Consider the following 23,336-nt stretch of genomic DNA (forward strand, 5'->3'; position numbering starts at 1 on the left):
CCTCCACTTTAAACCATTAAATTCTTTTAACTCATCCTAGCGGGATTAAAAATCCATTTGTGGATGAGCAGAAAACATGTAAATTAAATAGCTACGAGGACTGGAATGACACTTTTGCTCATTTGCCAGTCAAGTGGGGTGGATGCAGAAAATACCTCTGGAGGAACATTGGCTCAAAGGACAAGCAGGAACTTGCTCTGTTGTAGTTTTACTGTGTTAGCCCATAAACCTTCTCTGCTGGCTGGCTTTTGTGATGATAAGACAAGACTAACACTGTGTGTCATTTAGTGTCTGCAAGAGCCATTTGTTTTCCCAGTAGATTCCCTTTCCTGCTTATCACCAAAGGGTCTCATGGCCTCACAAAGCATCGAGAGGGAAGAATAATATTTTTTATAAGTTTTTCCTCTAAGCTTTCAAATTACAGAGTGAGTGGGTACAGAGAGTAAGGTCAGAAATGATGCTTTGGAAGTCTTCTGCATTCCACATCTGTGATTAATTACTAAAGAAAGAACTGTAGTGCTTGTTTTTTGCAGACACCAAACTGAGATACCTGAAGTAAAACATTTAAGGGATTTCTAGCCCTTAGGTATTTAAAATCCCCTCAGCTGGAGACCACTGGATCCCTGGGATTTGTCAGGCAAGCAAGGCACTTGCTGTGTTGACTGGTTTTGTAGGAAATGCCTGGGTGTGGGTCAATGGAGTTTAGGCAATAATGAAAATAAAGTAACCTGCTACACTAAAAGAGGTAAAATGGCAGTTTTCCAATAGACACTGATTGCTAATGATGGGGGTTTTTCACAGTATTGAGGTGGTGACCAAGTTCCTAAGGGCTTAAAATTTTTCTCTATGAAGTGTGAGCCACCAATGCTCATAGAATATAAATTTATTTCAAAATTAAATTATCCCAAGTCCCAGTTAATGTCCCTTGCTTAAATAAAAATAGAAGACTTTTTCATTTGGCTACCACAAGCCATAGCATTTAGGGTTTAAAGCCATATTATTGTTACTTTAAGGACTAGAAGTGCACTCCTTAACAGTTTCAATCATTTAGTAGCACCATTTCCTGATGTGCCATTTTGCAGGATAACACTTCCTGCAGAAATAATTGCATGTTTGGAAAAGTAACCCAGACTAGTGGTGTCCTTAAGTTTCTTTTGCCCTCTCATAACTCCTTTCCCTTTCTATCCTGTGCTTTTCATTCCTCAAGTTTATTTGTCCCATGCTACCTCTTTAATTATTCACACCCCAGGTTTTATGGGATGTTGCTTTTCATTTGCAAGCTCCAGTACGTTTGAAAATAACCAGCAGCAATTACTCCCTCAGGTTTTACCTGCAATTTGTAGGCTATTATAATATACCACTCACAGAAAAGGACAAGAAACACCTCTCCTCCAGGGTCTGGAAACATTTATAGCTTTCATGGGTGTCCTGGGAGGAATGAAAAGCCCAAATCCGGCTGTGGTCCTGCATGTGCCCTCCTACAGGATTTTATTCATCTGTTTGCTGAACTAAACATAATTTCTGTGCATCATTAAAGGCAGAGGGAATGAAAAAAGCTTAAGGGAAACCAAATCTGAGAGTTTTAAGGGCAGCTACTAAATCACAGTGTAGTTTGATTAAATTTCTAAATGAAAATTAGAGAGGTGAGGCCACACCTCGAGTGCTGTGTCCAGTTTTGGGCCCCTCACTGCAACGAGGACATTGAGGGGCTGGAGTGTGTCCAGAGAAGGGCAACGGAGCTGGGGAAGGGTCAGGAGAGTGAGTCATATGAGGAGGGGCTGAGGGAGCTGGGGATGTTTAGGCTGGAGAAAAGGAGGCTCAGGGGAGACCTCATTGCTCTCTACAACTCCCTGACAGGAGAGGGGAGCCAGGGGGGTTCAGACTCTGCTCCCAGGGAACAAGGGACAGGACAAGAGGAAATGGCCTCAAGCTGCACCAGAGGACGTTCAGGTTGGTCATCAGGAGGAATTTCTTCATGGAAGGGGTGTTCAGGCACTGGAAGGGGCTGCCCAGGGAGGTGGTGGAGCCCCCATCCCTGGAGGTGTCCAAGGAAGGACTGGCCGTGGCACTCAGTGCTCTGGGCTGGGGGGCAAAGGGGTGTTCAGTCCAAGGTTGGACTCACTGACCTTAGAGGTCTTTTCCAGCCTAAATGATTCAGTGGTTTTGTGAAATTACAGGTTTCTTTGTTAGGGTTCTGCCCAGCTTGGAGGTCTTCAGCCCAGTTTCCTGAACACATTTGAATGGTCACTTCAGTCCTTACAAGCTGCCCTTGGTGTGAGCTGTAGTTTCTTTGGTTCAGTGCCAGCACTGACTGGTGCTGCTGGGGCTCAGCACCCACAAACCCATCAACCAGAGCATGCTGGAAAATAGAAATTTTAAAAGCAGAAAACCAAGCCCATGATATGAGGCTCCTGATGGGCAATGCCTTTATCTCACATTATCTGCCACAGACTGGGACTGTGTGCTGCCAGCACTGTGCTCTAGTTTCGCACTCCTTACATCTGGGCTGGGAAGCTGAGGAGAAGGAGAGGAGCAGGGGTGCTGCCCCACATCCCAAGTGCAAGTGGTGCCAGGTTTTTGGTGGTATGATGCAAACAAGGAGTGACCAACCTACCCTACCTGGAAGGAAGCCTCCAGGTGATGGTGCATGACACCTTGTTCACAAGGAAAGATGAACCAAGGGCTTGGCCCAGTGGGCTGGTGCTCGTGGTGGGACTTATGTCATCCCAGGGTAGAAGATGATGGGTAGAAGAAGGAGAGGGGGCTCCAGTGGACCAGGCAGACCCTGGCTGCTGCCAGGAAAAAGCCCTTGCTTGCCTTCTGGATTGGGTTCAACAGATTCAAAAATAACTGTTTCATCTGGACAATGGATTCAAACTGAAAGAGAATAGGTTTAGATTAGGTATTAGGAAGAAATTCTTCCCTGTGAGGGTGGTGAGGCCTGGCACAGGTTGCCTAGAGAAGCTGTGGCTGCCCCTGGATCCCTGGAAGTGTTCAGGGCCAGGCTGGATGGAGCTCTGAGCAACCTGGGCTAGTGGAAGATGTCCCAGCCCACAGCAGGGGGGTTGTAACTAGATGATCTTTAAGGTCCCTTCCAACCCAAACCACTGTATGATTCTATGATTATGACATTTGGAGGAAAAAAACAGGAAAAAGTTCAGCTTTCCAAATGAGCTGTGGGGTGCCATGTGAGCCTTTATAGAATCAGCTGGGTTGGAAGGGACCTCTGAGATCATCAAGTCCAACCCTCGATCCAACCCCGCCATGGTTCCCAGCCCATGGCACTGATGTCACATCCAGTCTCATCTTAAAAACCTCCAGGGACAATGAATCCACCACTTCCCTGGGCAGCCCATTCCAATGTCTGATTACCCTCCCTGTAAAGAATTTCTTCCTAATATCCAAGCTAAACCTCCCTTGGCACAGCTTAAGACCTTGTCTTGATGACAGTTGTCTGGGAAAAGAGACGAACCCCCACCTGGCTACACCCTCCTGTCAGGGAGTTGTACAGAGTGATGAGCCTCCTCTTCTCCAGGCTGAACAGCCCCATCTCCCTCAGCCCCTCCTCACAGCACCTGTGCTCCAGTCCCTTCCCCAGCCTCGCTGCTCTCCTCTGGACCTGCTCCAGCCCCTCCATGTCCTTCCTGACCTGAGGGGCCCAGAACTGGACACAGCACTCCAGGGGTGGCCTCACCAGCTCTGAGTCCAGGGGCAGAATCACTTCCCTGCTCCTGCTGCCACACTGTTCCTGATCCAGGCCAGGATGCCATTGGCCTTCTTGGCCACCTGGGCACACTGCTGGCTCATGTTCAGCTTCCTGTCAGTCCAAACTCCCAGGTCCCTTCCTGCCTGGCTGCTCTCCAGCCACTCTGTGCCCAGCCTGTAGTGATGCAGGGAGTTGTTGTGGCCAAAGTTCAGGACCTGGCACTTGGCCTTGTTGAACCTCATCCCACTGGAATCAGCCCAACTCTCCAGTCTGTCCAGGTTCCTTTGCAGAGCCCTCCTGCCTTCCAGCTGATGGACACTCCTCCCCAGCTTAGTGTCATCTGCAAATTTGCTAGTGGTGAACTCCAGTTGGTTGCTTTCTGCAGAGAATAATTTAAAAGTTATTTCCTTTCACTCCTGGGGCGGTGCAGTGCTGACGAGTGGCCGCTCCCCTTCCCGGTGCTGGCAGGAGAGGGACGAGGAGCAGGAAGAGGAACAGGAGAAGGCAGAATAATGAAGCCGAGCCGGCACTGTGAGTAGGGTTCACCCCTCTGGGTTCGTGCCCTCCTCAGGCAGGAGCCCCCTGAGACCCCTCTCACCACGGGGAAGGGAAGGGACGGCTGTTCCCAGCTCAACGCCCAGCTTTTAGTCTGGAATAATTCATGCCTGAGTCTTAAATATATTCCTTTTTTATTTTTTTTCCCTCTGTTAAAGCCCTGCTGCGTGCGGGTGGGTGTGTATGAGCGAGGTGGGGCTGCGTGGGGATATTTAATCAGCCAAGCACGGAAAACACACCCAATACTGTGCTTACATTTAGTGCTTTAATTGCTGCCAAGGGGCAAGTGAACACCTGAGGGAGAAGGGAATTTGGGAGTTGCCATAAGGTAGCACTGCTAACACAGGACCCAAGGGAATGGCATGAAGCTGCGTCAAGGGAGGCTTAATTTGGATATTAGGAGAATGTTTCTTTTCCCAGAGGGCTGTCGACCAGCACCTCCAGATCCTTTCCTGCCAGGCACTTTCCAGCCCCTCTGCCCCCAGCCTGCAGCTGCAGGGGGGTTGTTGTGACCCAAGTGCAGGATCCCGCATTTTGCCTTGTTGGACCTCATGCCACTGTCCTCATCCCATGGATCCAGCCTGTCCAGATCCTTCTGCAGAGCCTTCCTGCCCTCCAGCAGATCAACAGTCCCACCCAGCTTAGGGCTGTCTGTGAACTTACTGAGGGTGCACTTACTGAGGGTGCCCTCCATCTGCCCTCATCCAGATCATCGATAAAGATATTAAAGTGGCCCCAGCACTGATCCCTGGGGGACACCACTAGTGACCAGCTGCCAACTGGATGCAGCACCATTTACCACCACCCTGGGCCAGCCAGTTCCTAACCCAGCACAGAGTGCCCCTGTCCAAGCCATGGGATGCAGCTTTTCCAGGACAATGCCGTGGGAGACAGTGTCCAAGGCTTTGCTGAAGTCCAGGTAGACTCATCAACAGCCTTCCCCTCATCCACCAGGCAGGTCACCTGGTCATACATAGAAGGAAATCAGGTTGGTCAGGCAGGACCTGCCTTTCCTGTGCTGGCTGGGCCTGATCCCCAGGTTGTCCTGTTTGTGCCATGTGATCACACTCTAGATGATCTGCTCCATGATTTTCCCAGGCACCACAGTCAGACTTAATAGCAGTTAGACATTTTGTACTTTCTCTTCTATTTAGGTAAAATGCTGCACTGATGACACTGTTTTGCAACAGAGTTGCTCCTTAGTTTTGATGGAAAACAGTGAAAAATCATTGTAAAGATAAACCTACCAAGCCTATAATAGAAAAAGCAAAAGAAAATCTGACTGATGATCTCACAGATCTTTGCACCCCACCATCTCCCCAAAAACAATCACTAAAGTCTCTCAATAAACTTGCAGTTTTCACTTAATTCTTCCTGGGTTTTGAAACTCGTGACTTGGTCTCCTTTACAAATTAAATACATATTGTGTATAAATCTGGTGGGGTTTTTTTTAGTATTCAAAAAGAGAAAAAGTGAGTTTCGTTCTGCTTGGTTCCACCAGTTCTCCTTATTTGTGCACATTTATTTTGTCAGTGCTCATGTTCACACTCACTGCATGAATGAAATGTTGGAGTAATTTTCTGTATTTCGTGTGGGTTTGCACCACTACTAGTCATAGAGTGAGAAATTTCTCATATGTAATAATTAAGGAAATTTGTAATATCTGAAGATTCATTATATTTCTCTTTCAGTCTTAATCCTTTGATTAAAATACTGTAAATGTCTCACAGTGTCTTTCTTAAAGTCACACAAATGTTTCTGCAGTGTTTTGTTGGGCTTTTGATTTTCAAAGCCAGGTAGAATGCAGGAATAACCACATGCACAAATACAGGATATGGAGGTAAAATCCAGTCTCTATGATAGATTCTAAACAGAACCTGAGTCAATAAAGTCTACTCTTATGAAAGAAAAAAAAAAAGGGCTAAGTTCCTTCTGGCACATATAACCAGAAGTAAAGTCTCAAGAATGTGTTTGTTGGACTAGTGTGTTCATTCTGCAGTTTTTCAGAATTTGGATGCAGACCAATTGGGCAGAATTCACAGGAAAGTGGTAGAACCTGCAAAACAGGACATGAGGAAGACAAGTGGAAAATTTGGCCTTATTCTAGAGAAAAAGTAGGGCAGAAATCTTAATGTTTATAGAAGGCAGTTCCAAGAAGGAAAGGAAGGGAGTATCTTATAAGTGTAGACTGTTATAAGAAAGATTTAGACTTGATAATACACAACATTTTCTGGACAGCTGTAAAAGTGAACATACTGAATATTTTTGGACACTGGTTCTGTTGAACTTGGTTTTCAGGACTGTGAAAGTAATAATTTTCTTTTTTTTTTGTTTCAGCAGACCCTTATTTTCAAGCACATGTTTCTTTCCATTGCAGCATCTGTGTTCCACAATTGCAGTGTGAGGCTTCCTTGTTCAGCATCATAAACTAGGTGGTGCATTTCTTCTAGATCAGGAATTCCTGATACCATTTCTGGTGTTGAGGAAGAGTACACATTCAATATGGAATTTACATATATTTCTTCATAGCCTTGAAAATTGTGGATCCTATTATGTAGGTGCACTGCTAATACAGTCCATGGAAACTCTGATATGGCTGAGGGAAGGTGAAACAGTCACTCTCGTGTTTGAATGTCTCCATCAATGACAGGGACAGTGGGATTGAGGGCACCCTCAGCGAGTTTGCAGATGACACCAAGCTGTGTGGTGTGGTTGACGCTCCTGAGGGATGGGATGGCATCCAGAGGGACCTGGACAAGCTCAAGAAGTGGTTCCACGGGAATCTCATGAGGTGAAATGAGGCCCAGTGCAAGGTGCTGCACCCGAGTCAGGGAACCAGCCTTCCAGTACCTAAAGGGAGCTGACAAGAAAGCTGGAGAGGGACTTTCTACAAGGGCCTGGAGTGACAGGACAAGGGGGAATGGCTTTAAACCAGCAGGTTTAGATTAGATAGAAGAAGTTTTTCACAACGAGGGTGGTAAAACACCAGCAAAGGTTGCCCAGAGAGGTGGTGGATGCCCCATCCCTGGAAACATTCAAGGTCAGGCTGGACAGGGCTCTGAGCAACCTGGTGGAGTTGAAGATTTCCCTGCTTATTGCAGGGAGGTTGACTAGATTACCTTTGAGAGTCCCTTCCAACCCAAATTATCCTAGGATTCTATTCCATGAATGCAGTCAGAGATTGTTGTGTGGACAAGGTTGTTTGGGCCTTCTTCAGTTATTTTTACCCAGCATGTTAAAAGGGTGGATGAAAGGAGTTCCCTGTATGATCAGTGCTTTAAACCATTCCTGTGGCGTTTGCCTATCACAGAAAGTCAATAGTAACTGCAAAACACCTGTGTGGCATCTGGTACTTACTTTTCACAGTCAAAATCCTACTAGGATTAAGTTGAATTTCATGCTTCTTTGGGGTATTATGGCTGTGGATTAAAGGGGAGTCTTGGGGAGAGTTTTCTGCCTGAAGATCAAGTTTTAGAAACAAAAGGGATGGGAATAAAACAAATCCTCTCTTGCCACAGCTCTGAGGGCTGTGGTTAACACAGTATATCAGGCAGAAAACAGTCAGTTCGTGTAGCAATGCCAGAAGGAAATGGAAGATTTTGAGTCCTGCTGTGGGGTTTTTTGGTTTTGCTTTTTATTTTTCCCTTCACAGGTCTTATGAGATTAACAGGGCTCTTGTTGACATCGTTGGCTGCTTGGTATTTGGGATTCTTCATCGCTGCTCAGGTACTCCAAACGACAATATCTAATGCTGAATTTCAAGGCATCAGAAAGAAACCAGTGTTGAGGGGTGTGTAATTGTATTTTTTCTTTTTTTTTCTTATACTGTATCTGGTATTGTGTATTTATATGCCAAATGAGAAATGGCTTGTTAGCTAAGAAATTACTTAGTATGTGCTATTATAAGAAGGAAGTTGGCTGTGTAAAATTAATTATTACAAGGCCAAACATTTTCTTGGACACTATCTGTGAAGAAATATGATGTCAGCCTATATTTGCCAGTATGCAAATGTAATTAATTGAACAGTGATGGCAGAACACCTTATTTGTTTGCTGGCATACAAGTGCAAAGCTACAGCTTTGCTTATATCACATGTATTTCCTAATTATGATAAACTGTTGAACCACTAACCAGACTTTGTGATTAGATTCTCATTATTTTTATCTCTAATCTGACCAAGTGGCTTAATGTGTACATTTTTCTCATTCTGTGACTATGTTATTGTTTTAAAAAAAAGGCTTAAAATGAGAATGATAACTATTAACTTCAAGCTCTTACTAGGAAACCTTCATCCCTCTAGCCCTTGTTTCCTGTTGTATGGAATAGCACAAAATAATTACTCAGATCATATTAAATGGGGCATTTTTCCCTGGATAAGAGTCAATGATAAGTTAAAGCCCTGACAAACCTGTGATAATGTTGCCACGATACAGGAAAACTGTCAGGGTGGGGTTCTGTGTGTTTATGTTTGAGCTTAGAGTGTTGGCATTTAGTGATTATTCATTCCATGCAGAAATTGTTTATGCAGCATCCAAGGAAACGTTTTCCCACCTTTGCTGTTGCAGCCCCAGTCCCCAAAAGGCAAAAATGTGACCACTGGAGCCCCTGCCCACCTGGGAATTATGCCTACCGGATCCTCAGTGGTGGGGGCAAAGGAAAGATGGCTAAAATCTGTTTTGAGGATGAGCTGTGAGTACCAGTCTAACTTTGCATCCAAACAAGTGCTTTTTAGTGTGAGAAAGAGTGTGTGTTGTTTTGGTCCAGTAGCAGCAAATGAGTTCCTACCAGGGGGCTCCTATTCTGGTGAAAGACTTCTGAGCATAACTGACAGTATTTAGCTGTTTTGTCCAGTTTAGTTTTGTTTTGTGGGCTTTTTTTAAAGCTAATCTCATGTTATATTCTTTGTTCCTCTGAATAAGCTGCATCCAACTGTTAGTTTCCAGTATGATTTTTGATTTCCACGGAGCAGCACAGCAAATTTACAGACTGTTGAGTGGTCAACACCTTCTGAAATTCAGGTTCTTTCATGGCTTTTCAAACTGGACAGGTGGAATAACTTCAAAACTTTGCAGTGAGCTTTTCTGAAGATACAGTCAACAAAGAACAGTGCCACAAACCCACATTTTATATTGGGGTTTTTTTTTCTCCTTTATCTTTCTGTCTGCATTTATATGAAGTATTTTCTAGATCTGGCTCATTTTGAAGGACCCATTTTTAAAGGAAACTAACTGATACAATGGGCAAGATTTTTAAGCCACATGTCTTGTTTACTACAAAGTCTTGAACTAAATAACTGAAGAAAACATAAATATCAGAAAATTGCTTAGCACTGGTAAATATAACTTTGGACCAGGTTCATTTTGCTGATACTGTACTTATTTCAATTCCAGGCTCATAAGTGAAGGGAATGGTAATGTTGGAAGAGGTATAAACATTGCCACTGTGAATTGTAAGTAAGAGAAAAAATGTTAGAGAGAAACATATTTTTGCACAGCCATAGATTACATATGTTCTTGGGGGGTTGGGTTGTTGGGTTTGTGGGTGTTTTTACCAGCTAGCATGGAAAGGAAAAGAAAATACTGCAAACTTGATTCATGTTAAATGTAAGAAAAACAAATCTGTGTGAGAAAAACAGTCTTCTGGGTAAACAAAAGAAACATGTTCAGAAACCAGTATAAGAAAGTAGAGGATGTGTGCATAGAGGTGGTGTAAGTCTATTTTATTAGACAAAAAAACCTGTAGCACAGCACAGATATCTGTGATCTCCAGCAGTAAGACTGAATTTTCAGCTTCAATCCTTGAAAAAATATATCTTCTGCTCCACTGATAAGGGGGAAGCAGTAACTGGGAAGTGCAGCTCTGCCACAAGGTGCAGCCACGGCACAAATTCATTTTCCAGTCTTGGTCGGTGGAGAGAAAGACAAATTCAAAGCTTGATTAATATTAAATTGCCATTATAAGTCTTTATTAGCAGTAGGGATCACTGGGAAGCAGAAGGTGCTCTTTATTCCAGATCTGGAGGCACCATTTTGATTTAAATGAATGGGAATGATGATGAAGAGCAGTGTCTTCAATTATGGATCCAGGGAAAAATGAATGCCTAAATCCTGTGGGGGAGAGGAAGAAAGGGAGTTCTTAGGCACAGTCAAGTTGGCTTTGATCACAAAACACTTATATTTCAATTTTTTTGTCTAAGCAAGATCTTGATCTTGTCTAAACTTGCATGATTTTGTTGAAGGTTAAATTAACCATCGACAAGAATCCATTCCATTTTTTTTTTCCAGATAACTACTGCAATTTTTTTCCAATAATCATAAAAACTTTACTGGTTATAACAGATAAACAGTTAAAAAGTTAGTTTTCAGCAAACAGCTGTAGAGTAAGAGGGCAAATACCCATCCTGAATGCATAAGCAAGATTATGGCACACAGGAGCAGGTAAATCTGTCCATTATCCTGCACCAATCTGTAGGGAGACACTTTTTCTACATGTCCTCTAATTAGATCAGTCAAACTAATGACTTTGCTCAACAAGTGTCTTATGGCATCACACCTGTCTTTTATTCCATGATGATAACTTTCTTTTATGAAGGAATATGGTCTTTTGTAAGAAGGAAGACAGAACTATTAAGCCCAAACCAACAACACAGAGGGAATAAAAAACGATTGTGTGAATTTCTCCTGTCTCCACTACAGGCTTTTCAATTTTCTGGTGACCTCTGCTCAGAAGCAACCCAGGCCTAGAATTCTGTTTTACCACTGACAGATTTTTGCCACCTTTTCCCCTCATCAGCACTGATAAACCTGCCATGCAGAGTCCTGTGCTCAGCAGAATCTGCCATCGTAATTTTACCACAGAGGGATCAAAGACAAGCTAGAAAGGAATCAGGAGCTGCTGGATCTTCTCACTAGAAATTGGTTGATGCACTCTAAATGGAAAAAGTCCTCTCACACAGCAGGGATCCAAGCAGGGTCTTGGATAATGAAAATCAGTTAACTCGGTTTGCATGGATTTAGAAATTTGTAAAATATTTTCAATTGTTCATGTCTTGTTTAACCAAAGATAAGCATCTGAACAGCACCATAATTCATGATGAATATTGGCCAAAATGTTTTGGAATTATTGATTATTTGCATGCCCAGTTTCTGATACAGTAATGATGAATATTTTGTTTCTGTCTGCTGACATTCAAATGGTATGAAAGCTTGAGCATCTCAAACACTTCACAGAATAGTCTTAAGCTCATTCAAATATTCTTAGGCTTAGCTAATTTTCCTATCAATGGTTGTGACCTAGTACAGTATATTTACATATAAAAACATGGAAGCACATGGAAAATTGATTTTTTTCTTTCAAATAAAAAGTAACAAAAATGTTTTAGTCACACTTGGTGATTCAGAGACTGCATGAAACAAAATATTCTCCCCAAACTTTAAACTCACATTAGTCCATATTCCTATTTAAAAACTGAAACCAAAGAAAGCTCAGAAGCCAAATAATACAAGCAACCCAGCTTTAGCTGAAACTGGTAAATATATATGCTTATTGAATAAAATAATAATTGCTTATATTTACACAAGTCTTTTTTTAATTACAGATAAAACAGGAAAAGTTACATCAACAAAATTTTTTGACATGTGGACAGGAGGTAAGGAAAACAGTGCAATAGAGCTTTGTTAGTGTTTCAGCACTAAGAAAGGACTTATAGAATTATTCTGCTCTTTCCAATGATTATGTTTGTATCATCAACAGGAGTGAGCTAGAAACAAACAGCTGCTGTCTTCATAAAATATGTTCTGGCCAGATATGCTGACAAATGTTGCCTTAAAAGCTGAATTTCTCCTGTTAGTTGAGATAGTTGTCTTTTTTAAAAAAAAAAAAAATATTGTTCTTTTCCCATTTTTTTTCTTTTTTTTTCTCTTTTTTTTTTCTCCATTATTTCAGTCTGGTAGGAGTAGCCCTTAACCAGATACTACATCCAGATCCTTCACTCAGCAAAATCCCTTTTCCTGACAAATTTCGTCGCATTTTAGTTGCAAAATCATCATAGGAGATATTCTAGTCTGTCTCTTAACATCCTTCCACGTAACCAGAAAGGTGATCTACTTGAAGAGTAGTTTATACACATTTTCTAAACTTTGAACAGTAAGTTACTGAGGAGAAACAGAATGATCCGGGGCACTGGAAGCTGATTCTCTGACCACTTAAAAATGCTTGTGGCCTTCCATGCATGAACAGGAAGGTGGTGTGTGTGTGATGAATAATCAGTTGTGTGATTGATTCCCACAGACCACTCGGGGGAGATGATGAGTTTCATCAGGAATGCCCAGGAAGGGACCCTCCTGCTGATGGCGACTCACGATGATGGAAGCACCTTGTAAGCAGGTTATTCAGGCTGAGGAACAGGGCTGGGAAGTGACTATTGAGTCATGGGGTGAAGGAATGGCAAATTCCACTCTATAGTCAGAGTTGTTCCCTCATTTCCTGCCCAAAAGGTTTTGATTCCATGTCCTTTCCGTGACTGCACATATCAGGTATGTTGATGTTCCCAAAGATGGATAATTGCGTTATACTGTTTAAAAGCACCCCAAAGGACACTGCTGTTACCTCTGGGTCACAGCCTTCCTTATTCTTATATGTTATTTATCCACACTTACAATTATGATGTGCCTAGTTTTCATTCCTTCTTACATCTTAACCTGATTCTTCGGGTGCTTTTGACTCTTATGGGATTTTTAGCTGGATTCATGATCTTATAATCATCCAGGAAAATACTTAATCCACATTTGATGCCCTTGTCCTTACTTAAGAAGGGTTGGAATATGAGATAGTGTTTGGGATACGTTTTTCTTTCTGCTATGCTGTTACAAACAGGTTGTATTAACATCAGGAACGTGTTGAGGAGGAAGAAAATTCCATGAATTCAACATGAATTCTCCTGGGGAATTCAATGTCATGCTGCTAACACAATTCTCAGTACTTTTTAATTCTCACTTTTGCTTCTTCTGGCTTAATGCTTATTGTAAAGCATGAATCAGCTGTGATCTTTTTCAGCATTTTTCACATCCTGAATTTTTAACACATTTTTTCACTACGTTTTCCTAGGTTGAAAAATGATGCCAAAAAATTAGTAGAAGAGCTGGGAAGTAAAGAAATAATGAATATAAAGTTCAGGTCAAGCTGGGTTTTTATAGCTGCCAAAGGCTTCAAGCTCCCAGATGATATCCAAAAAGAAAAGGTCATGTTCATTTTATTTTCACTTTATATTTGTCTGTATATCAAGGTATAACTTTCAGGTGCAGAATCTGTGAGTTATTTATAACAACTGCAGGCTGTTTGTGCATCATTCTGTGCTTTGGAACTGGGCCATGTGCTAGAACTGACTTGTACCACACCAGGACTAAATCAATGGTAGAAAAATTTTGGAAGTGACCAGAGATTCTAAAGAGGCTCAGTTTGGAAGTGTTCAACTTGATGTCCTGTGCAGAGACATTTTATTCTGAGAGGAAACCCAACACAGGTGTCAGGTCCTTGATGATGCTGATTCCCTCCAAAGCCATGTCAAACTGCCATAGTGGTTTTTTTTTCCCAGAATATTACAGAATCACAGGATGGGTCAGGATGGAAGGGACAACAGTGGGGTCATCTGGTCCAACCTCCCTGCTCCAGCAGGGCCATCCCAGAGCACATGGCACAGGATTGTGTCCAGACAGTTCTGGAATATCCCCAGAGAGGAGACTCCACACCCTCCCTGGTCTCTGTTCAATGCTGGGTCATTGCCCAGCAAAGAAGTTCTTCCTCATGTCCAGGTGGAACTTCCTGGGCATCAGTTCCTGCCCAATCCTCTTGTGCCATTGCTGGGCCCCCCCGAGCAGAGCCTGGTCCATCCTCTGCCCCCTCCCTGCAGACCCTCCAGACCTGGGGGAGGTCCCCTCTCAGTGTCTGCTCTGGAGGCTGAACAGCCCCAGCTCCCTCAGCCCTTCCTGCTCCCAGAGATGCTCCATCCCTTCAGCATCTTTGCATCTTCCTCTGGACCTGCTCCAAGATCTCCATGTCTCTCCTGTCCTGAGGAGCCCAGAGCTGGACCCAGCACTGCAGATGTGCCTCCCAGGGCTGGGCAGAGGGGCAGGATCACCTCCCTGACCTGCTGGCAGTGCTCTTCCTGGCACACCCCAGGATTGGCCTCCTTGGCCCCCAGGACACACAGGGACAGCTCTTTGTCCACCAGGACCCCCAGGTCCTTCTCTGCAGAGCTGCTTCCCAGCAGGTCAGCCCCCAGCCTGTACTGGTGCAGAATATTGTTGCAGAATTGTTCACATTTCAGAGCTTCTGCTGGACAAAGGTATTCAATTGAGTGTATATCACGACAGCCATCTGGGAAATAAATAAAGCACTCTGTGTAAGAGAGAAACTGGTGGAATCTTCACCCATTATGTCAAGCATGATGTGCTACTTTGCTTCCCGGTCCCCCTCCATCACCCCTTTCTCTTATATGAGGTTTGACAAACTAGTGTGTAAATGGAGAGAACTAAATGTTGATTTTTGAAATTTATTTTATTTTTACAGATAAACCACTCTGACCGGAAGACCAACAGATACAATGGCTGGCCAGCTGAAATCCAAATAGAAGGCTGTATCCCAAGAAACCTGATTTGAACAAATGCATAACTCATTAATAAAAGACAGTTCTATATTTTTGTATCTATGACTCTTGTGAATGGCCTCGAGAACCCAATAAGCAGCTGAACACTAATTGTAAAATAAGTCATATGCACAGTTTTAAGCCCTTCTTTCCTCTCTGTAGTTTTATTCTAAACTGAAAATGAATAGGTATTTTGATGAGAAGTGGAAATAAAATACCCTGTTTTGGAATTACAATGCTCAGAAAGTCAGCCATAAAATGCCATGATTTTTGAAAGTGAGTATATATTAGTATATTTTAGGGGTTTGGTTTTACTTGGATTTTTTTTTTTAGCAAGTGTTTTCTTTTGGTTCCCTTTAAAATACTAATATGCAAATAGAGCTTAACCTAAATTGTAGTATAGAATCCCTAGCAAGAAAGAAAATTACTTCTATCTTAGTTTATTAGTAACATTCTTTCTCTTCAGAAAAGGTATGGAAATAGCAGTCACATTTCTTGAGCTGATTTTAGTGATGTTGACAACACAGGATAGCAACGTTAACATTGCATGTTAACATGTAAAGATACAGTTACTTGGACTTTTTTTACCAAATTTAAGGTGAAAACCTATATAGTTTGGTTTGATTTTTTTTTCGCCCTGTAGGTTCAACTTTAAAAAAATGTAGTGTCTTCAAGCAAGCTCAAGTGTTGTTCATGCAAACTGCAGAATCAAACACATGGTTGAAAGGAAATCATAGAACCTTTTATTCCATTTCCCCTTTTCTGAAGCACAGCAAGTATGTCTGGACTGTTCTTAACTGCTGTTTGTCCCCCTGTTGTTCAGAAGCCTCCCATATGGCAGATCCCACAGCTTAAGTTGCTTCCTGTGGCATTCCACTGCTACTGTAGTTATTCCCCACACATACTGATTTAACCTAAAAGGACCAAGCCAATTACATGGAGAATAACTCATCACTATTCTTTTTATGCCAGTCCATTGTTCATCTGTAGACTGTCCCCATCAGCTCTCTCCTCCCTCGGCTGAACCCACCTGGTATGTTTTAATCTTTCTTTACACTTTTCTCAGCATTAAAACATTAGTTCAGCAGCTTCGTGTTTCCTGCTTGAAGCCCTCTTGAAACCCCAAATGAAGCTTGGCAGCTTCAAATCTCTACCCTTGCCACAGCTGTCACCGCCTACTTGTAGTCACTGCTGTGTTCCCAGCAGCTTTCTGGTATCACATCCCTCACCAGTCCCTAAAGTTTCCTGCTACCAGTTTGCAAACTGCTCCAGGTTCCAGAGGTGCTGCCAAAGAAACACTTAAATCAGTTTGACTTTGGCAGACTCGATGGTTGCTCCTTAGCACCTTGCTGCTGCTGAGGTGGTTACAAATTGAGTACTTCAATGGCTGTTTCAATGTTTTCCCACATCTGTCATTCTTCTTGTAATAATAATGATGATTTATTCAGGCAGTGTTCATGTTACTGGCAGAACATTTATACCCTTACCTCATAATCACCCCTTTGTTACTTGCCCGAATTATAAAAATAACATAATTACAGTGCTAACTGTTGGCAATCCTCAGAGTCCTGGAGTCTGAGAAGTCATTGCCTTCTGCTCCAGGCCACAATTAATCTTACAGCAATTACAATTAAATTTTACTTCAATTTCTGTTTAGCAGTTGCCATGAACTGTGCAAGAGCTCCAAGTAGTACATTTTCATGCCTTACACTTGCTCTGTTCTTGCACTCTGTGCAAGTGTCTCACTCTTTGCAGTCCTGCAGTCTGAATCAAAGATGAAACCACACGAGAGCCTTTCACAGCACAAATTCATGAAAAATGATCTTTGACTCCCTGGTGTTTTCACTTTTTCAGAGATGGAGTCATCTGGACAAGAATGTTGATAATCTGCAGTGCTGAATAGCTGTAATCAGCTTTGCTTTAATTTGTTCATGACACAGTGTTTAAACACGGTAGGCAGAGGAGCCTCAAGTGCTTTGATAACCCTCTGATCTGAAGAAATCATGGAAAAGTGATCTCTCAGGCAAAACAGGTGCCACTTTTTCAATCATTTTTCAGATTAGAAGCAATCTTACAGGGGGTTAGTTTGAAAGTGGGATTTTGACTTTGCACCCATGTCTTGAAGGCTTTTAAAGGCACTGCCTCCTCGGGAGGAGTGAAAAAGCTTTTTTGTGGAATTGTAATCCTGGAAAATTAATCTGGGGAAAGGTTAAGTAGTTTTGGATTTATAAATAACCAAAAGATCGTGAAGTTAAAGACTTTAATTTTGTTTGGGGGTGAGGCCACAGGGTGTAGAATCCCTAACACAGATCTCCTTCCTCCCTCACCTTCTCTGTCAGGTGCTCTAGACCACAGACCAGCTCCAGTGGGGGAGGTGGATGCTCTCAATTCCAGGTGACACTGCCAACCACAAGCAGCAGCTGTGGTTGTGTGGAAGTGGTTTGCTGTGCTCTCCTGGGCTGCATAACTGCTGTGGTCTCACCTGTGAAGTACCTCTGGGTGGTTAGTGGGGTCACCACCACAAAATGAGGTTAAAACCTGCGCAGCAATCCATCTCTTTCTAACCCCAGCAGGCAAATCCCACGGGAAGACGTGAGCTTTGGGCAGTGGCCTTACTCAGGGCGTGGGTGTGTGGATTTAGAAGCAGAATGGCACAGCAGGTGGCAGCAGTGTCTTTCCAGAGCCTCCGAATCTCTATAGAAATACCCGACCTGTCTGTGCTTACCTGTCGTGGACAGACACTGGAAGCCACGGACACGGCTGGAGGTCACCTTGCCTTTCCCTTGTGGCTGGGTGGAAGCCAGCAGCTTCTGCCTCTAATGTTCCAGACCTTCCTTTCCTGGGCTTTGCCAGTGGCAGGCTCCCATTTCAAATATCCCCCCCCAGCAGCAGCCTGCCCGTCAGCATTCCACACAGGAACGTCTCTGGGACCCTCTGACCATTTAGCTGGACATTTCGGATGCTCCTGCTTTCACCTCCAGTGTGAACGTGGCAACCAATCCCACAAAGAACAAAGCACCTGGAAAAAAGGCACTTTTTTTCTCTCTCCATTTAAGAGCATGAAAAGCATTTCAGGTTCTTGACATGCCTCTTAAAAATCCCTGGATCCCTGACGGTCCAATTTGATGGCAGCGGTAGGAAATATTGATCAAATAATAGGTAACATTTTCAGTTTCTCGGTGCTAACTGTTCCTTCATGTTCTTTGTGTAATGTTATCTGCCTCAAAGTGGGAAGTTTCCTCTGTATTTAAAAGAAAAATACAAGAAAGGAAAAGTTCTTGGGTGAAAGATCCCCTTTTGCAGGGCAGGCAGTGCTTAAAGGAAAACTCCCACGGAGTGCAATCCATGTAGACCAGCAAAGAGAAACTGCTGCTTTTACTTATACACAATGCCTAGAGGGAAGTAATGTATGACTGTGATTTATCTGATCTCTTCTTAGCTGCAATGAAATGCTGAATGATGATTATAATTCAGGGGATTAAGATGGGTGGTTTTAATAATGTTTGAGTGACAGCAGTTCCTCATTTCCTGGGACTCTGAAGTTTTGATTTCACTTCTCTGTTGTGGGTTTTGTTTGTTTTGTTTATTTGGTTGGTTGGTTGGTTGTTGTTTTTTTGTGGGTTTTTTTTGTATTGTGTTTCTCTTTGTTTTTTCTTTCTGGGAGAGATTTTGAGCATCACAGGAGATGTAGCTTCTCCTTAAAACACAAACTTCACACTAGCAGCTCCTTTTTCCAAAGATGAGAGCACGCAGACAGGTGCTTTAGCCAGTCCCTGCCCCACTGCAGATCTCATTAAAAATAAAAAATATTTTTTAATAGTAATGTTTCAGCCAAAAGCAATACACATTTCAACTTTGTACTTCTCAGATAGATCTTAGATGGCTGTGCTTTTTATAGCTACTTTCTATCTCCTGGGAATTCCCTACCAGAGTTCTTGGGAATGAGACTGAACTCTACCTTCTCCCCCAGGATCTGTGACAATCTGGACTTGAAAAAGAGGAATGAAGTCTGAAAGTAAGATTTTCCAAAGGGTTATTAGTGTTTTAGAGTCACTCCTGACTATAAATTCCACTTTTGCTCCTATCTAATAGTGTGCTACCTGATTTTATTGCCTGCAAGGACTTCAAGTGGAAGAATTACACCTTCAGTATCTCTGGATACAGGAAATCACCTCTCACTCCCTGTGCCACCATAGCTGATGTGTTTAAAGCCAGACAAAAGCAACCCCATTTTGCAGAAGAATGAAAAACAAATGTTTGCCTCCCCTTCAGGAGTCACTGCTGTGACTCCTCACCAGTCTGTCTTTTATAACCCAACACACCACCCATAGTTGCTCTGCAGTTGCCCAGTACTAAAGATCAAGAAATCTGACATTCCTTGTGGTATTTCAGGCTTTCTCCTGACTTGGAGGATTTGCTGATCAGGCTTTTGATCCCTTTCATTTAGAATGCATCCTGTAAGTGCATGTGCAATGTTACAGTCAGACCTGGTTTATGAACTGGTTGCTCAGTGTGACAGACAGGACTGGGGGACACAGCTACAGCTCCTGCACAAAGAAACAGATGGTGATTTTTAGGATACACGAAGTGTCTGCACCTCAGAGTTCATCAGAATTCTGTGCACCCCTGTTCGCTTCACTGACTACAACACTGAGCAGCTCTGCACACAGCCAGCACCTGCTTTAGAGTGATCTCTTCTTTACTGACAGCTCAGATGAATGAACTGTGAGGGCTTTTTTGTGTCATTTCAGAGAATGGGCCAGGAGCACAGAAAGTTCAAGTCCTGATGGGCTTCCCTGTCACAAACCCCATGTCCATGTCCAGCTCCAACTGATGGCTGCTGAGAATCCCCTCCAGAGGAAGGGCTGAGGGCTGGTGAGACTTGAGTGCAGAATAACCCTGTTCTGGGAGGCTGTACTTCCCCACTCACCCGAGGAGCTTCAACAAAGTAAATCTTCCTCCTGCTGCCCACAGCTCTCCCCTTCTGACTTGTGTAACATTCTCCTTTGATGGGAGCCCAAACCAGTGGTGCACCCCTCCCATCCCTCGCCCAATATTCCAAGTACAAAAAAAGGGAAGTTTTATTTTCTTGTTGTTCACTTAAAACTTTTATGGCACTGTACCAAAAATGAGGGGTCAAGAGTTTTCTGTGATATAATTTCCCACAGTTTTTACTGCCAGTGCACCTCAGCAGGAATGCAACATACCCCCTAACTATCTGGGCTGGCTGTGGCTCCATTAGAGATGCAATAAAACTAAGGAAAGCCCCCTCACCATGCCCAGCAGAGCATAAGTACTCCTTGTTTATGCATGTATCACTACAACTGTTATTTTCCAGTGCTGCTGAAACTAATGTCTGATATCCCAGGGATTTCCCACAGAGGAATTTGCATTTAGAGATTTACGAGGTTTGTTTCACATATATGTAATTTAGCCAGAAAACATCAGTTAAACATATATACATCAGTCAGGCATCACATTGTTCCTGTTTATGAAATACTTGAACATTTGTAAGACACAACTGATGCCACTCAGGCATGGAGCTGGCCCTGCAGATTTCATGATGCCGTTTATTATCCCATGTTTATTCCCGAGATGACGTGGCCTGCCTCTGCACTTGGCAGTGTCAGATCTACAGCTGGATTCAATGATCTTAAAGGTGTTTTCCAACCTAAATGGTTCTGTGATTTTGACATTCCCCTGTTAAGGAAATTTTCCTGCCTGACCATTCAGGAGCTGCTCTGGCAGTCACAGTCCCACCACCAAAGGCTTCCTCTGCTGGGACTGAAGCACTTTCATGGCAGGCAGTTCCTGTGACCCAACAGGTGCCCTGCTTAACTCCCTGCACACCCCACCCACACAGTCAGACCAAGTTCCCTTCCCAGCTCGACCCCAGGTTTCCCACAGCAGAGTCTCAGACATCTGGATCCTTTACAGCACTTTATCCACAGCTCAATAACACAAAAACAGCTCAAGCTGCTGCCTCTGAGGAGGGACCCCAAACTAAGGAACCTTGGACTTTTATCCCCCCTTCCTCCTGAGTCCTTGGCTCCTGCCTTGTCCCTGAGTGTCTGGTCACCTGGCTGGTGCCCCAGGTCCCTGTGCCCTTTGTTGTGCAAAGGGTTGGTGCCAGTTCACAGCCTCTTGCCCGGAGCTCCCACCACCCAGAGCTCAACCTGCACCTCAAGCTCCCTGCACTGAATGGGTTCCTCAGCTGTGGTGAAAGCATTTTCCCTCTTTCACAGTCCACTGCTTGGTGTCTGAGCCCCTGTTTGTGTTTTGCTGCAGTGAAGTGAATTTGTCAGTGAAATACTGACATATTTCACGACAAATAATGAGCATTAATTAAGTTCATAAGCTGTCTGGTTACTATGGCATAGAATGGATAATTCAAATTGTAACTGCTCAGCAATGGTCATTCCTGACCGAGGAATGATGTGGCATGGAGGGAAAGAGGGCAAGAAAGGGTTACCCTGGCTGGAAGCAGGGATTCCTGAGACAGGATTGCTCCCTGTGAGGGAGTGAAGTTCCAGTGGGTGATAAGAGATCCTGCAGCACTGTCGTGTGGCAATGGTGCAGTGGGAGCACTCAGGGGCCACTTTTGGACAGCAGGGCTGGTGCTGGAGGACGGACAATGGGGCTGAGGTGCCCTGTGCCAGCACTCACCTGATGGATCCCAGCACGAGTGTAAGGAATCAGCCCCTGCCACATCTTTGCACAGGCCTTGTAGAACAACTTAGGGCAGCAGGACTTTGCTCTAGACACCACTCATTAAATCCTTTTTTATTCAAGCACAAATATGTGCTTAATTCACCTCAAGGGATACAAAAATCCCCCAACATTATTCTGCCAGGTCCTTTGTTACTATTTAGTTTCCTGTTGGTAATGATAATTTACATGAGTCGAGGAGCTCATCTCTGTAATTTTTAAAGCAACAAGATAAAGGGACAGAAGTGGAGGAAGCTCATGCAAAGCTGGTTGCACCCAAGCAGTTCCTGGGCAATCATATACACTACAAGGTGTGTTTTAGGTTTTAGTTTCTCCCCACCCCACGCAAATTGTAATGCTTGAATGCTAAAGAGCTGTGAGGAAGTGACTTTATTTGCCTTATCTGTAACACACCATGCTCTTCTATTCCTTTCTCATTATCAGAAGCAAGGAAAGTATTAAAAACGGTTAGATAAAAATATCACCACTTGTAAATATCCAGATGTCAGGATCCATTACCTCCTGGCAACTGTTTAGATACCATCATCATAATGATGACTAACAAATGTCAATATCCCTTGAACAAATAGGTTTATACTCCAGATAACAAAGTTTTAATTCTTAGTCATACTGCCTTATATAAAATGAAGAAATGGTCTCTCTCTTTGAGGAGGGGATTTTTTTTTTCATTTCTTCCTCTTTCCCCATGCTTCTTGATAGATTCTATTCATTGGGGTTATTTAATTTATTTTGGCTATTTTTTTGTGGGGGGGTTTGTTTTAGGGGGGGTGCCCAATCCATTGCACAGTTAAAGCTCCTCTTTCTTGTTTGATACTTCAGTTTTTGCTCTGTTTACTTGCTTTTGCCTTTGATTACCTTGAAATTTGGAGACAGAAAAATGTATTGCTTTGTTGGCTGTTGCTGGGTTAGGCTCTTCATTGCTTCTTAGCAAATTTTTACTCCTTTTCTCAGTGAAGTTTGTACCATCTAGTCCCTGTACATTAGGATTTTTATCATTTTCTCAAGGGAGAAAAAAAAACGTCAACATGTAACTGAAAACAAACTCAGAGTGTGGATAACAACAAAGAGGGAGTTCAGATGTCAGTTCCTGGGCTCATTTCCGACTGTCTTCCTTTAGACTCTCTTTTAAAGCTACTTCTGGGGGCAGGAGGGGAGGTTTTCATACTGTAAAAAAGGAAAACACTGGCTCAAGATTCAGAGTCCAGACAGGAAAAATTACTTTGGCGAACACACCAGCACAGATAATTTGTGACCAGGACCCACAGTTACAGCATTTTCACCCAAATATCATTACAACTCCCTCTGCAAAGCATCCCCAGAGTAGTTCAATATGTTTTTCTCAGGCACTGGTCTGAACCACCCTCTCTGCCCAGAAAGCATGACGCCCAACAAATGTGCAGGGCAGGTGGAAGAAGGGAAAGCACCCAGGCAGTGAGTATTTAACAGGAACTGTAAGTCTCTGCATTTAGCTGAAGAGGACACAGCCCATTGGGTGAGAGTAGGAAGGACCTGAGGCTGCAGAAAACTCATTATCTGGATAGTCCTAGTCCAGTGCATGTGGGATTACTCTGGTATTAATGATGTCAGCGGCTCGCACCGCTTTGAGTAATTTGGATCTCTAAAATTTTGTGCTGGAAAAAGATCCCCTTGATTACAATGTTCAGTTTACATAAGACAATCAGGCCTCACTAAACCACATTCAG

The 23,336-nt window shown here is 43.3% G+C and overlaps 1 protein-coding gene across 2 annotated transcripts; it reads left to right on the forward strand.

The window, feature by feature from the left end:
• Positions 1 to 3,973: 3,973 nt before the first annotated feature.
• On the forward strand, positions 3,974 to 14,943 carry FAM3B (family with sequence similarity 3 member B). Of its 2 annotated transcripts, none has more exons than XM_017810884.1 (8): positions 3,974 to 4,237; positions 7,914 to 8,051; positions 8,828 to 8,951; positions 9,653 to 9,711; positions 11,860 to 11,910; positions 12,552 to 12,639; positions 13,368 to 13,500; positions 14,829 to 14,943. In XM_017810884.1, the coding sequence occupies exons 1-8, from the start codon at positions 4,219 to 4,221 to the stop codon at positions 14,916 to 14,918; spliced, it is 702 nt and encodes a 233-aa protein (XP_017666373.1). In that variant the 5' UTR covers positions 3,974 to 4,218; the 3' UTR covers positions 14,919 to 14,943. The 2 variants fall into 2 exon arrangements, with proteins under 2 accessions (XP_017666373.1, XP_017666374.1); XM_017810885.1 differs by lacking the exon at positions 3,974 to 4,237 and adding an exon at positions 7,207 to 7,458.
• Positions 14,944 to 23,336: the final 8,393 nt, after the last annotated feature.

The sequence above is a fragment of the Lepidothrix coronata genome, unplaced genomic scaffold, assembly GCF_001604755.1.
Source record: "Lepidothrix coronata isolate B3197 unplaced genomic scaffold, Lepidothrix_coronata-1.0 Scaffold30, whole genome shotgun sequence".
In the NCBI taxonomy this organism is placed as follows: domain Eukaryota; kingdom Metazoa; phylum Chordata; class Aves; order Passeriformes; family Pipridae; genus Lepidothrix; species Lepidothrix coronata.

Excerpts from the sequence above, each read along its gene's own strand:
- FAM3B (XM_017810884.1), top strand. Across the intron at positions 8,052-8,827 it reads AAAGAAACCAGTGTTGAGGG|CCCCAGTCCCCAAAAGGCAA; the intron begins GTGTGTAATTGT and ends TTGCTGTTGCAG. Across the intron at positions 12,640-13,367 it reads CACGATGATGGAAGCACCTT|GTTGAAAAATGATGCCAAAA; the intron begins GTAAGCAGGTTA and ends ACGTTTTCCTAG.